The sequence below is a fragment of the Triticum dicoccoides genome, chromosome 1B, assembly GCF_002162155.2.
Source record: "Triticum dicoccoides isolate Atlit2015 ecotype Zavitan chromosome 1B, WEW_v2.0, whole genome shotgun sequence".
Taxonomy (NCBI): Eukaryota; Viridiplantae; Streptophyta; class Magnoliopsida; order Poales; family Poaceae; genus Triticum; species Triticum dicoccoides.
The window spans coordinates 660,009,979-660,024,216 of NC_041381.1; the positions used below are offsets into that span (position 1 = coordinate 660,009,979).

A 14,238-nucleotide genomic window follows, 5' to 3' on the forward strand; every position below is an offset into this window, starting at 1 on the left:
CTCTCTCTTTCCACCTCTTACATGCGGGCCCCATTTAATGTGCTCGATGGGTCCAAAAAAGTTTATCTGACTGAAGTTGTAAAGAAAGATACAACTGCATGCAACACAAACCAGTAGGGAACTGCGACAAACATGCCAGTAATGATGATGAGTATGGACAATATCGCGAGGCGGAGGGATTTGCGTACCTGCGGAGAGAGAGGGTGACATCGGGAGCAGGGAGCGATAGGTCGGAGATGAGGTTGGGCTCGCGGGCGCCCGACGACAGCATCGGCTTCACCGCCTGTGCCTTGGCGGGGGTCAACTCCGGTTTAGGCGCGGGAGTGTGTGCAGGCGCCTCGCGGCGGCTACGCGAGCGCTTCCTTTGGCCCCACTGAAGCATTACATGGGCATTCGGTGAGGCGATGTCGTTGCCGCCACCGCCACTGACGTTGGATCCCTGGGAGGTGTGCATGACGTTGTTCAAGAGAGGGTGGCTCACAGGGGCAATTGGTGAGTACGCCGGTTGGGGCGGGTACGGAGCGTGACCCCACAATTTGTGTTGCTCAAGTGAGGTGCGGACGATGTCGCTGCTACCGCCGCCACCGACGTTGGGTCCCTGGTGTGTGTGCATGCCGACATTATAGATATGGTGGCTTGCGAGGGCAGCGGATGAGGATGTCGGGCACCCACGTGCCATGTGGTGCTCCAGCGAGGTGCGGGGAAAGTACGACACGAGGCATGAGGTGTCAGTGAAGACGACCGGGGTGCGCTCCTCCTTGCTCTGTGTGGGTCCCGGCGCCGGTGCCATTGGGTTACGGATCATGCTGCTACCGCCGCCATCAGCGAGAGGGAGGGAATGTGGGCTGATTCTCGGGTACCTGCACAGAAAACAAAATCAAACAAATGATCGTGACACGATGTTAACAAGCTATTGGATCGCAACAGAACCAAGTCGAACTTTTGGATACAACATGACATGAACATAAAAAACTACTTCCCCTCTTTGCGGGTTACTAGTAACCGAACAATATTTTTGTAAGTATCTACTCCCTCTGTTCCAAAATAGATGACCCAACTTTGTATTAAAGTTAATACAAAGTTGAGTCATCTATTTTGGAACAGAGGGAGTAGCATGCATGCTCCCAGTAGATAGTTGTGAAGATCATATATGTATGTGAACATGTATCTATCTGTTATCCAAAAACAAACATGTATCTATCTCTTTTTTTGCGGGTGAGTGTACATGTATCTGTCTATCCTGAGTAGACACAAACAAGGACAACGAAAACTATTAATGTCATTGTTTAATGTGATGCATGGATGATTAATGTGATGGATGGATGCCAGTGCTAGCATGGAAACAAAACATAGTGCCGGATGAGTCCAAAAAAAGGTGCAATAGAGTGATGCTGTAAAGAAAGATCGAACTGCATGTAACACGAACCAGAGAGAACGGCGACAAAACAGATAGTATAGCCAAGGGGAGAGGCGTGCGTCGTACCCGTGGAGCCAGAGGGTGCCGGCACGAGGAGGGAGCGCCAGGGCCGCGCTGAGGATGGGACCAGGGCTGCCCGGCGGCGGCATCGTTGCTCGCGCCTGCGCCTTCGCCGCCCTGCGGCTCCTGTACTTGAGGGATTTCCGACGGCGCACCTCGGCGGGCGTCAGCTCGGGTTCGGGCACCGGCGCCTCGCGACGGCTGCGCGAGCGCTTCCCGTGGCCCCACCACTGGAGCGGCAAGGGAGAGTCCGACAAGGCGATGCCGCTGCCACCGCCGCCGCCGAGGTTGGGTCCCTGGGAGTGGGACGTGTGCATGGCGACGTCGTAGCGACGGTGGCTCACGAGGGCGGTGCGGGAGTAGTAGGGCGCAAGGCGTGAGGCGTCAGCGACGGCCGCCAGGGCGCGCTCGTCCTTGCTCGGTTGGCCGGCCGGCGGAGGCGCCTCGGGCTTCCGGCTCGCGCCGCTACCGCCACCATCAGCGAGTGAACCCGGGTTGATTCTCTGGGACCTGCACACATAACAAAATCAAAACAAACAATCCAACATTTGGATGCAGCACGAGACGAACAGCAAAAACTTGTTCCTCTCTTCGGATTCTAAACCAAAATCACTATAGAAGAAAAGAAAAAACACGTTTACACAAAGCAAAACTGAAGTGCGAACCCCGAGCATTCGAAGATCTGTTCGATGGAAATCCGCACAAATTAAAGAGCACACACAGAACTGAAGTGACTGCAGCAACGACATAGAAACAATCGGGCGAAAGAATGAATCCTCGGCAGGAACCAGATCCAATCGGCACTTCGGCAGGCACCAAAAGACACACGCACGCACACCGAAAAGAAAGAAAACATAAATCCGGAGCAGAATCGATCCCTCGGCAGGGAGGAACGAACAACCCACGGAACACGGCACGGGAAGAACACCGAGAGCGAAATCGCGGCGGCGAGAGGGCTACCTGATCATGTGGTTCACGTCCATTTCGGCGGGGCTGGGTTTGGAGGGGCGTCGGGAGCAGCGTCACAGCCTCCTCCTCGTCTCCCTGGCTGCCGATCACCACACACACACTCCCCTTCCACTCTCTGCCTTGTCCTCGTGCTCTCTAGCCTCTACAGATATGCTGCTAGCTAGGGCCTCCGCTAATGCGCACCCACCATTGTCCCGTGCGCAATGCTTCTCCTGAGGCGTGAGCGTGACGATCCCCGCGCTCACGTGACCCATCAACACTTGACGTCGCACTGAGTGGATAAGCGCCGTTGGTTTTAGACTAATTAATGCATGCTTATCTATCAGCAAAAAACAAATGCTTATCTATCTATACATGTGCTTCCAGCCAAAGAGGCAAACATGTAATAGCATCTCTAATGTTGGTAGCCATTGAGATTGATTTTTATGCTAAAAGTACCATCGTTCTTACTACATCTAAAATGGATATATATGCCTTTCACTTCTGTATAGGTTCGAATATAGATATGGCGTATCATGCCTAAATTAGAAAATTGATTTTCTTTTTGTGACATGAAATGGAAGGTGTTATGATCTAATGTACTATTGACACTCTTTTCATATGAAAGCAAAAAATGCCTTCCACTTCACTAAACGGTACCATATATTTGGGGCATCTCGCGTGCCCCGGTAAAAAGTTTCTTTTTTTGTACTCAAGTGCATGAAAGCTTCGCTTTATAAGCTACAAAAGGATCACCCTTTTTGTTATGAATATGTCAAACAATTATGGTATGATACTACAAGCAAGGATTAATTTCATAACTTAGTAGAGAATATGACAAAAGCACAACAACCTCTTAACTGATTAGATCCATCCAAATGCCTACCAAAATGTTCATTTGTAAGCAAAGGCAAAACAATACAAGAAAACTAGCCAGCTTTAGGAGATACCCACAATGGCACCTCTAGTTTTTCCAGAAAGTAGTTTGCCATTTTGCTAACAGAATTTGGTTGCTCTGGAAAATACCGAATAAACAAGCATGTGGAATAGCTAGTTTCAAACAATTACGTAATCCAAACAATTTAATCTACAATGCACTAGAGCTTTCTCCATGAGGACTTAATGGGTCGTTGCTCTATTGAGCTGCAAACATAAATTCCTAGCACTGTCTGGTACGGTTGAACAATTTTATCTCTTGCAAAGTGGAAAGGCTGGCCTGGAAAATGATGTCCCATTTTTCTTGCTAAATTCTTCCTTGGATGGCCCAAGTTTCTATGCACCAAATAAAAAGAACTAATATATTAGATTATGCGACTCTGATTCGACGAAACATTTTCCAACTCCTATAGCACGAGCGACTCCTCGAGAGTCTAGGGATTTCCTGCCTCCTGTCGGCGCTGGTGCCAATCTGCTTTCACTCTTGTGGGCTTAGGGCCACGGAGGCATGGTGAATCATGGCCTTTGATGGTGGGACGACTCAAGCTTCAGTTTTAGGTATTTTTTAAGTTTGTATAGGGTTTGTGTCCAGCTCAGGAAGTCGAGGCAACAGTGGCTTCCTGAAGATGGAACAAGGTTCGCATTGCCTATACCCAGTCCCGTCGATGCTTCTAGCGTCGTCGAAAAGGCATGTGGAGGTGTGTCTATAGAGGATCTTGCAAGATTCGGTCGGTATTTGTCTTTGGTGGATCTGTTTGGATCCGGTCCTCGTTCAGGCGTGTTAGTGTATCCACAAGTTAGATCCTTCTGATCTACACTTCTCTTCATCGATGACAGGCCGACGGTTGTTGTTCTAGTGCGCTGGTTATTTGGAGCCTTAGCACGACGACTTCCCGACTGTCTACTACAACAAGGTTTGCCCGGCCACGGGGCAGGAGGGCTGATGATAGTGGCGCACCTTCGGCTCACTCCAATGCTTGTAGTCGCCGCTAGGTGGTCTAAAGACATGGATGCAAGTTTAATTACTTTTTGTGTTCTTTGTACTTCCATGATGCTTGATGAATAGGTTCGAAGTTTTTCATTCAAAAAAATGTCTTAGTAGAGAGATGTAACTAAACATGATAGACAACTCTTTACGCATTCGTTGTTTGGTAGGGAGATGTGCTTCAATTCTATAACTGGAGTACAAATGTGTAACTCAACTGAAAAGTAACAGAATAAATGCACAAAGGAAATTGAGGATAAATAAGTTAAAGCTAACATATCTGATGTTCCATTCTTTTTAGAGAAAAGGCCATAGCCCGACTTTATAAATAAAGCCACATGGCAGAGTCAGAAGCCCAAACAACAGCATGGGGACGAAGCCACCAATAGTTCACCAGTTATAATTCTTCCCTTTAGGATATCCCCATTATAATTCTTCTTCAAAATGTGACACCCAAAATAAAAAAACATGTCATTGGTTTTCTGCAATGCCTCCGTCTCACACATACAGAGGGCAAAAGTGTTTCAATATCTTTGATATGTCTGGCAAATTACGAAAAAAATGTCAGATAAAAAATTAGGATACAAGGAACATACGAACTTTAGTCTCAGTCGAGACATGAAGATAGTGTTCAATGATTTAAGGATGAATAACACTGCTATAAAATATATGAACTGTAGAATAGTAGCAAACCTTGTTAGATCGTGAAAAAAATCTAGTACAAAAATGAGAGAAATCGTTTGTCAGCATGATATGTAGATAGTGGAAGAAGTTCAGGCCAAACATGGTGGACCAAACAGAACAATTTTAAGAACTACTCTTGATAGATCATGAACAAAGAGTTTGGTTAAATAAGGAAATAGAAACAAGGTTGTCGTATAAATCTTGTATAAGAGCTCAAATGGATCTAGGAAACCAGAATGTGGGTTTTAATAAAGTTTTGATGTACCACTGTAAGAGACCATGACAAATGGAAGGAAGCCTATATGGGTTTGATCTAGTAGATATTAAAAGAGGTAACCTAATGATTCTTGGTGGACCAGGAAGAGGATTTTTTTTATGGCACCAACAAGAACATACATGGGACAGATCTCAATGTACTGAAAGAAGTTTGCCCTTAATTCTTTATTTCAAGAAGAATGGTTTAACAAAAAATAGTAAAGCAAGTTGAAAACTTTGAGAACTTTTACCAAGAGTGGCAATAAAAACCAGAAAAGATTTTTTTTTGAAATATGATAACAAATCCAGATCTAAGAAAGTAATGAACTATGGTACCATGTAGAAATATTTCTATGAGGATATAAAGCATACGAATGATCTTGATATGCACGATAGCCATGGATCTTTAAGATCTTCAAGATCCACACATAGATCTTCAAGCAAATGGAAGGCATCGGGGAAAGTACAAATCTCACTAAAGGCGATGCTTTGAGGTTGATCATGGCTGATACAAAGTACTTCACAGTTTCAAATTAATGATGTCACCTATGGTGCTTGTACATGGATCATGAAGTAGAATTAAGTATAGATCTTATATCAACATTAGTAATGATCTTTCAAATGGGTCAGCTATAAAATCTCCTATTTTAGATCTCACTATAATTGGAGAATTTTCAAGATTATGAAGTAGAACAAAAGAATAGATCCTACCAAAAGAATAGTATTTGTCGTGGAATTGTCACGGCAGATGCCCTAGCATGAGGACTTAGGTGTGGAGCCATCGCGATGTGGTTAGCTTGAAGGGGTTAAAATGGGACAAAGGGACACATAGAGTTTTTACCCAGGTTCGGGCCCCTCACAACGAGGTAAAGGCCTACTCCTGCTTTAGGTTGTATTGCTTGGGTTTCGATTACCAGGGAGCGAATACGCTTGACCTAGTTCTCAACTTGTTGTTTCTTGCCTTAACCCGCCGTCGGGTCACCCCTGTATATACACAGGCTGATGCCCAGTGGCTTACAGAGTCCCGGCCGGCTCATACACAACGTGCCCGGCTCGGTGACAGAACTATACTTTCCTTAACATTCAAGTTAAACATATGGCGGTTTATGCTCGTCGGCCTCAAGTCTCCTCCGGGTCTTGGGCCTTCGGTAAGCTTGCTTCATGAACCGCCATCTTCATCATCTTCTTCGGCCAGTGGTATGACCCGGCCGCTCCTGGGCGGGTCATACCCAATAGTTATATCCCCAACATTAGGCCCCAGGTTGATATGAACTTGTTCATATCAATCTTCAACACTTAGAAAAAAGCCTTCCTCGTCAATCCTTACGAAATCTTATAACCCGCCGTGACGTCAGCTCACAGAGTGGTGGTAACCCGCCATGACAACATCTCACATTAATATCACACGAGGCCCAAATCTCAATATGCCTTCACTTTTAATGAATCTCCGAAAATTGAGGCATCTGTGTTGTCACATAACCATTTTTCAGCCTCCTTGATTCCCACGCATGCCATCTATCCACTTCCTTATAAATAGGGATAGGGATCCTTTTTATTTTATCCCCTTGCCTCCTCGGCTTCTTCCTCTTCCTCACGACGCCTCAAGCGCCCGAGCTCCGCCGCCACCGTCAACCTTCATCCACTACTTCAACCTCAGCCATTGCATCAACCTGAACACACCAGAGCTCCTCCGCGCGCCTCCGCTGTCCAATAGCCCCGGTAAGCTTTCCTCTTTCCTCACCATAGATCCCCATTAGGGTTTGCTCGAGTTATTCTTTGTTCCTCCTTGTTTTCTGTAGTTTTGATCTGAGTTTAGTGCTCATCTTGTGCGGTGTCAGTTTAGCACTCATTTTTGATATTTGAACGCCTCCCCTCCGTGAGAGATCTCATCTGAACACGTGAACTGTTCTGATGCCGCCACTTAGTTTTAGATTTTTCTTCATTATCTGAACTGCTGTAGATCCAAAATTATATCACCGATCTGTGAAAACTGTTTGTCCAACACTTAGCAATTCTTCACTCATATATTTGAAAACGGATAGCCGTGTGGGTGGCTAACTGATAAACCATAACCCGCCAAGTACCATTAGTCCCCTTTTAAACCACCAATAGATTGCTCTGCATACCTCCACACTAACCTCCGGCTTAACATACTGCATGTTTATAATTATTGCCTTCGAACCAATGACCGGTTTAACCAATATAGTCTTAAGCCGGCAATATTTTCTTTTTGGACATTCATCAACAATGACTAAGACCTTCACCTCATGAAATTGTGTGCCATCCCGGGTTACCGAGGATGATCTGAACAATTTTTTTCAAACCGACGTTTTAGCCCAGAAAAATGGCATCCATTGGAGGGTCCCAGGCACTGAAAATCCTCCTCAACCCAAGGAAGGAGAAGTGATTGTTTTTACTGATCATATGATCCAGGGGTTTACCCCGCCCAGCTCAAAATTCTTTCGAGATGTGCTACAATTCTTCCAACTTCATCCACAAGATATTGGGCCCAATTCTGTCTCCAACATCTGCAACTTCCAAGTCTTTCGTGAAGCTTATCTTCAAGAACAGCCCACTGTCAAACTGTTCAGGGAATTTTATTATTTGAACCGGCAGACTGAGTTCACCGACCGGCCCAGATTGGAGATGCATTGATGCTTAATGTGATGGATGGATGTCAGGCATGCAAAAAACATGCTTAGTGTGTTGGATGAGTCCAAAAAAGTGTAACTGAGGCATAGAACTACATGTGACAAGAACTAGTAGAGAACTACGACAATACACACAGTAATGATCATTACAAATGGTATAGTGAGGAGGAGGGCCTTGCATACCAGTGGAGCAAGAGTGTGGCCATCCTGAGGCTAGGACTGTTGGAAATATGCCCTAGAGGCAATAATAAAAGGATTATTATTATATTTCTTTGTTCATGATAGTTGTCTTTTATTCATGCTATAACTGTATTATCCGGAAATCATAATACACGTGTGAATACATAGACCTCAATATGTCCCTAGTGAGCCTCTAGTTGACTAGCTCGTTGTGATCAACAGATAGTCATGGTTTCCTGGCTATGGACATTGGATGTCGTTGATAACGGGATCACATCATTAGGAGAATGATGTGATGGACAAGACCCAATCCTGAGCATAGCACAAAGGTCGGTTAGTTCGTTTGCTAGAGCTTTTCCAATGTCAAGTATCTCTTCCTTAGACCATGAGATCGTGTAACTCCCGGATGCCGTAGGAGTGCTTTGGGTGTACCAAACGTCACAACGTAACTGGGTGACTATAAAGGTGCATTACAGGTATCTCCGAAAGTGTCTGTTGGGTTGACACGGATCGAGACTGGGATTTGTCACTCCGTGTTACGGAGAGGTATCACTGGGCCCACTCGGTAGTGCATCATCATAATGAGCTCAAGGTGGCCAAGTGTCTGGTCACGGGATCATGCATTACGGTACGAGTAAAGTGACTTGCCGGTAACGAGACTGAACGAGGTATTGGGATACCGACGATCGAGTCTCGGGCAAGTAACATACCGTCTGACAAAGGGAATTGCATATGGGGTTTGATCGAATCCTCGACATCGTGGTTCATCTGATGAAAACATGGAGGAGCATGTGGGAGCCAACATGGGTATCCAGATCCCGCTGTTGGTTATTGACCTGAGGTCGTCTCGGTCATGTCTGCATGTCTCCCGAACCCGTAGGGTCTACACACTTAAGGTTCGGTGACGCTAGGGTTATCAGGAAGACAAGTATGTGATTACCGAATGTTGTTCGGAGTCCCGGATAAGATCCCGGACGTCACGAGGAGTTCCGGAATGGTCCGGAGGTAAAGATTTATATAAGGAAAGTGGTTAAACGGACACCGGAAAGTTTCGGTGGCATACCAGTATTGTACCGGGGCCACCGGAAGGGTTCCGGGGGTCCACTGGGAGGGTCCACCCCTCCCGGGGGGGCCACATGGGCTGCGTGGGAGAGGGAGCCAGCCCCTAGTGGGCTGGGCGCGCCTCCCCACCTATGGCCCATGCGGCTAGGGCTTGGGAGGGGGAAACCCTAAAGGGGGCGCCCCCTAGCTTGGGGGGCAAGCCTCCCTCCCTTGGCCGCCGCCCCCGCCTTAGGGTTTCCCTCTAAGGGGCCGGCCCCCCTTGCCCCTTCCCCTATATATAGAGGGGTGAGGGGAGGGCTGCAATACAACACAACTCAAGGCGCAGCCCCTCCCCTCCCCAACACCTCTCCTCCTCCATATGTGCTTGGCGAAGCCCTGTCGGAGTACTTCTGCACCAACTACACCACGCCGTCGTGCTGCCGTTGGAGCTGCCTTCCTCAACCTCTCCTTCCTCCTTGCTGGATCAAGATGGAGGAGACGTTGTCCGTCCCGTACGTGTGTTGAACGCGGAGGTGCTGTCCGTTCAGCACTTGGTCATCGGTGATCCGAATCACGGCGAGTACGACTCCCTCATCACCATCCCCTTGGAAGCTTCCGCACTCAATCTACAAGAGGTATGTAGATGCAAACTCTCTCCCTTGACTCGTTGCTTAGATGAACTCATAGATGGATCTTGGTGAAACCGTAGGAAAAATTTTAATTTTCTGCAACGTTCCCCAACAGTGGTATCAGAGCTAGGTTTATGCGTAGTTCTCTTTGCACGAGTAGAACACAATTTTATTGTGGGCGTAGATCTTGTCAACTTGCTTGCCGCTACTAGTCTTATCTTGCTTCAGCAGTATTGTGGGATGAAGCGGCCCGGACCAACCTTACACGTACGCTTACGTGAGACCGGTTCCACCGACTAACATGCACTAGTTGCATAAGGTGGCTGGCGGGTGTCTGTCTCTCCCACTTTAGTTGAAGTGGATTCGATGAAAAGGGTCCTTATGAAGGGTAAATAGAAGTTGACAAGATCACGTTGTGGTTATTCGTAGGTAAGGAAACGTTCTTGCTAGAACCCAATTGCAGCCACGTAAAAGATGCAACAACAATTAGAGGACGTCTAACTTGTTTTTGCAGCAATTGTCATGTGATGTGATATGGCCAAAAGTTGTGATGAATGATGAATGATATATTGTGATGTATGAGATCATGTTCTTGTAATAGGAATCATGACTTGCATGTCGATGAGTATGACAACCGGCAAGAGCCATAGGAGTTGTCTTTATTTTGTATGACCTACGTGTCATTGAAGAACGCCATGTAAACTACTTTACTTTAGTGCTAAACGCGTTAGTCATAGAAGTAGAAGTAGTCGTTGGCGTGACAACTTCATGAAGACACGATGATGGAGATCATGATGATGGAGATCATGGTGTCATGCCGTTGACAAGATGATCATGAAGCCCCGAAGATGAAGATCAAAGGAGCTATATGATATTGGCCATATCATGTCACTACTTTATATAATTGCATGTGATGTTTATTATGTTTATGCATCTTGTTTACTTAGAACGACGGTAGTAAATAAGATGATCCCTTACAACAATTTCAAGAAGTGTTCTCCCCTAACTGTGCACCATTGCTAAAGTTCGTCGTTTCGAAGCACCACGTGATGATCGGGTGTGATAGATCCTTACATTCACATACAACGGGTGTAAGACAGTTTTACACAGAAAAACACTTAGGGTTAACTTGACGAGCCTAGCATGTACAGACATGGCCTCGGAACACGGAGACCGAAAGGTCGAACACGAGTCGTATGGAAGATACGATCAACATGAGAATGTTCACCGACGATGACTAGTCCGTCTCACGTGATGATCGGACACGGCCTAGTCGACTCGGATCGTGTAACACTTAGATGACTAGAGGGATGTCAAATCTGAGTGGGAGTTCAATAATTTGATTAGATGAACTTAATTATCATGAACTTAGTCTAAAACCTTTGCAAATATGTCTTGTAGATCAAATGGCCAACGCTCATGTCAACATGAACTTCAACGCGTTCCTAGAGAAAACCAAGCTGAAAGATGATGGCAGCAACTATACGGACTGGGTCCGGAACTTGAGGATCATCCTCATAGCTGCCAGGAAACAATATGTCCTAGAAGGACCGCTAGGTGACGCTCCCGTCCCAGAGAACCAAGACATTATGAATGCTTGGCAGTCTCGTGCTGATGATTACTCCCTCGTTCAGTGCGGCATGCTTTACAGCTTAGAACCGGGGCTCCAAAAGCGTTTTGAGCATCACGGAGCATATGAGATGTTCGAAGAGCTGAAACTAGCTTTCCAAGCTCACGCCCGGGTCGAGAGATATGAAGTCTCCGACAAGTTCTACAGTTGTAAGATGGAGGAAAATAGTTCTGTCAGTGAGCACATACTCAAAATGTCTGGGTTGCACAACCGCCTGTCCCAGCTGGACATTAACCTCCCGGATGAGGCGGTCATTGACAGAATCCTTCAGTCGCTCCCACCAAGCTACAAGAGCTTCGTGATGAATTACAATATGCAGGGGATGGTGAAGACCATTCCTGAAGTATTTTCAATGCTGAAGTCAGCAGAGGTTGAAATCAAGAAAGAACATCAAGTGTTGATGGTCAATAAGACCACTAAGTTCAAGAAGGGCAAGGGTAAGAAGAACTTCAAGAAGGACGGCAAAGAGGTTGCCGCGCCCGGTAAGCCAGTTGCCGGGAAGAAGTCAAAGAATGGACCCAAGCCTGAGACTGAGTGCTTTTATTGCAAGGGGAAGGGTCACTGGAAGCGGAACTGCCCCAAATACTTAGCGGATAAGAAGGCCGGCAACACTAAAGGTATATTTGATATACATGTAATTGATGTGTACCTTACCAGTACTCGTAGTAACTCCTGGGTATTTGATACCGGTGCCGTTGCTCATATTTGTAACTCACAGCAGGAGCTGTGGAATAAGCGGAGACTGGCGAAGGACGAGGTGACAATGCGCGTCGGGAATGGTTCCAAGGTCGATGTGATCGCCGTCGGCACGCTACCTCTACATTTACCTACGGGATTAGTTATAAACCTTAATAATTGTTATTTTGTGCCAAGTTTGAGCATGAACATTGTATCTGGATCTCGTTTGATACGAGATGGCTACTCATTTAAGTCCGAGAATAATGGTTGTTCTATTTATATGAGAGATATGTTCTATGGTCATGCTCCGATGGTCAATGGTTTATTCTTAATGAATCTCGAACGTAGTGTTACACATATTCATAGCGTGAATACCAAAAGATGTAAAGTTGATAACGATAGTCCCACATACTTGTGGCACTGCCGCCTTGGTCACATTGGTGTCAAGCGCATGAAGAAGCTCCATGCTGATGGACTTTTAGAGTCTCTTGATTATGAATCATTTGACACATGCGAACCATGCCTCATGGGCAAGATGACCAAGACTCCGTTCTCCGGAACAATGGAGCGAGCAACCAACTTGTTGGAAATCATACATACCGATGTGTGCGGTCCAATGAGTGTTGAGGCTCGCGGAGGATATCGTTATGTTCTCACTCTCACAGATGACTTGAGTAGATATGGGTATGTCTACTTGATGAAACACAAGTCTGAGACCTTTGAAAAGTTCAAGGAATTTCAGAATGAAGTAGAGAATCAACGTGACCGAAAGATAAAATTCTTACGATCAGATCGTGGAGGAGAATACTTAAGTCACGAATTTGGTACACACTTAAGGAAATGTGGAATCGTTTCACAACTCACGCCGCATGGAACACCTCAGCGTAACGGTGTGTCCGAACGTCGTAATCGCACTCTATTGGATATGGTGCGGTCTATGATGTCTCTTACCGATTTACCGCTATCATTTTGGGGATACGCTCTAGAGACAGCTACATTCACTTTAAATAGGGCACCGTCTAAATCCGTTGAGACGACACCGTATGAATTATGGTTTGGGAAGAAACCTAAGCTGTCGTTTCTGAAAGTTTGGGGATGCGATGCTTATGTCAAGAAACTTCAACCTGAAAAGCTCGAACCCAAGTCGGAAAAATGCGTCTTCATAGGATACCCTAAGGAAACCATTGGGTATACCTTCTACTTAAGATCCGAGGGCAAGATCTTTGTTGCCAAGAACGGATCCTTTCTGGAAAAAGAGTTTCTCTCGAAAGAAGTAAGTGGGAGGAAAGTAGAACTCGATGAAGTACTACCTCTTGAGCGGGACAGTAGTGCAGCTCAGGAAGATGTTCCTGTGATGCCTACACCAACTGAAGAGGAAAATAATGATGATGATCACGGTACTTCGGATCAAGTTGCTACTGAACTTCGTAGGTCCACAAGGACACGTTCCGCACCAGATTGGTACGGCAACCCTCTCCTGGAAATCATGTTGTTAGACAATGATGAACCTTCGAACTATGAGGAAACGATGGCGGGCCCAGATTCCAACAAATGGCTTGGAGCCATGAAATCCGAGATAGAATCCATGTACAAAAACAAAGTATGGACTTTGACTGACTTGCCCAATGATCGGCGAGCGATAGAAAACAAATGGATCTTTAAGAAGAAGACGGACGCGGATGGTAATGTCACCATCTATAAAGCTCGACTTGTCGCTAAGGGTTATCAGCAAGTTCAAGGGATTAACTACGATGAGACTTTCTCTCCCATAGCGAAGCTTAAGTCCATCCGAATCATGTTAGCAATTGCCGCATACTATGATTATGAGATATGGCAGATGGATGTGAAAACGGCATTCCTTAATGGTTATCTTAAGGAAGAACTGTATATGATGCAGCCGGAAGGTTTTGTCGATCCTAAGAACGCTAACAAAGTATGCAAGCTCCAGCGATCCATTTATGGGCTGGTGCAAGCATCTCGGAGTTGGAAATTCGCTTTGATGAGATGATCAAAGCGTTTGGGTTTATGCAGACTTATGGAGAAGCCTGCGTTTACAAGAAAGTGAGTGGGAGCTCTGTAGCATTTCTCATATTATATGTAGATGACATACTTTTGATGGGAAATGATATAGAATTCTTGGACAG

General features: G+C 46.0%; 1 protein-coding gene across 1 annotated transcript in view; it reads right to left on the bottom strand.

Annotated features, from left to right (window-relative positions):
- Positions 1 to 1,794, bottom strand: part of LOC119350826 — a 15,394-nt gene extending 13,600 nt beyond the window's left edge. The window contains exons 1-2 of the mRNA XM_037618472.1: positions 1,484 to 1,794; positions 189 to 860 (exon numbers count right to left, since the gene is read on the bottom strand). Of these exons, the coding sequence (XP_037474369.1) occupies positions 189 to 860; positions 1,484 to 1,794 (983 nt within the window). The remainder of the gene's footprint in view (positions 1 to 188; positions 861 to 1,483) is intronic.
- Between the last annotated feature and the right edge of the window lie 12,444 nt (positions 1,795 to 14,238).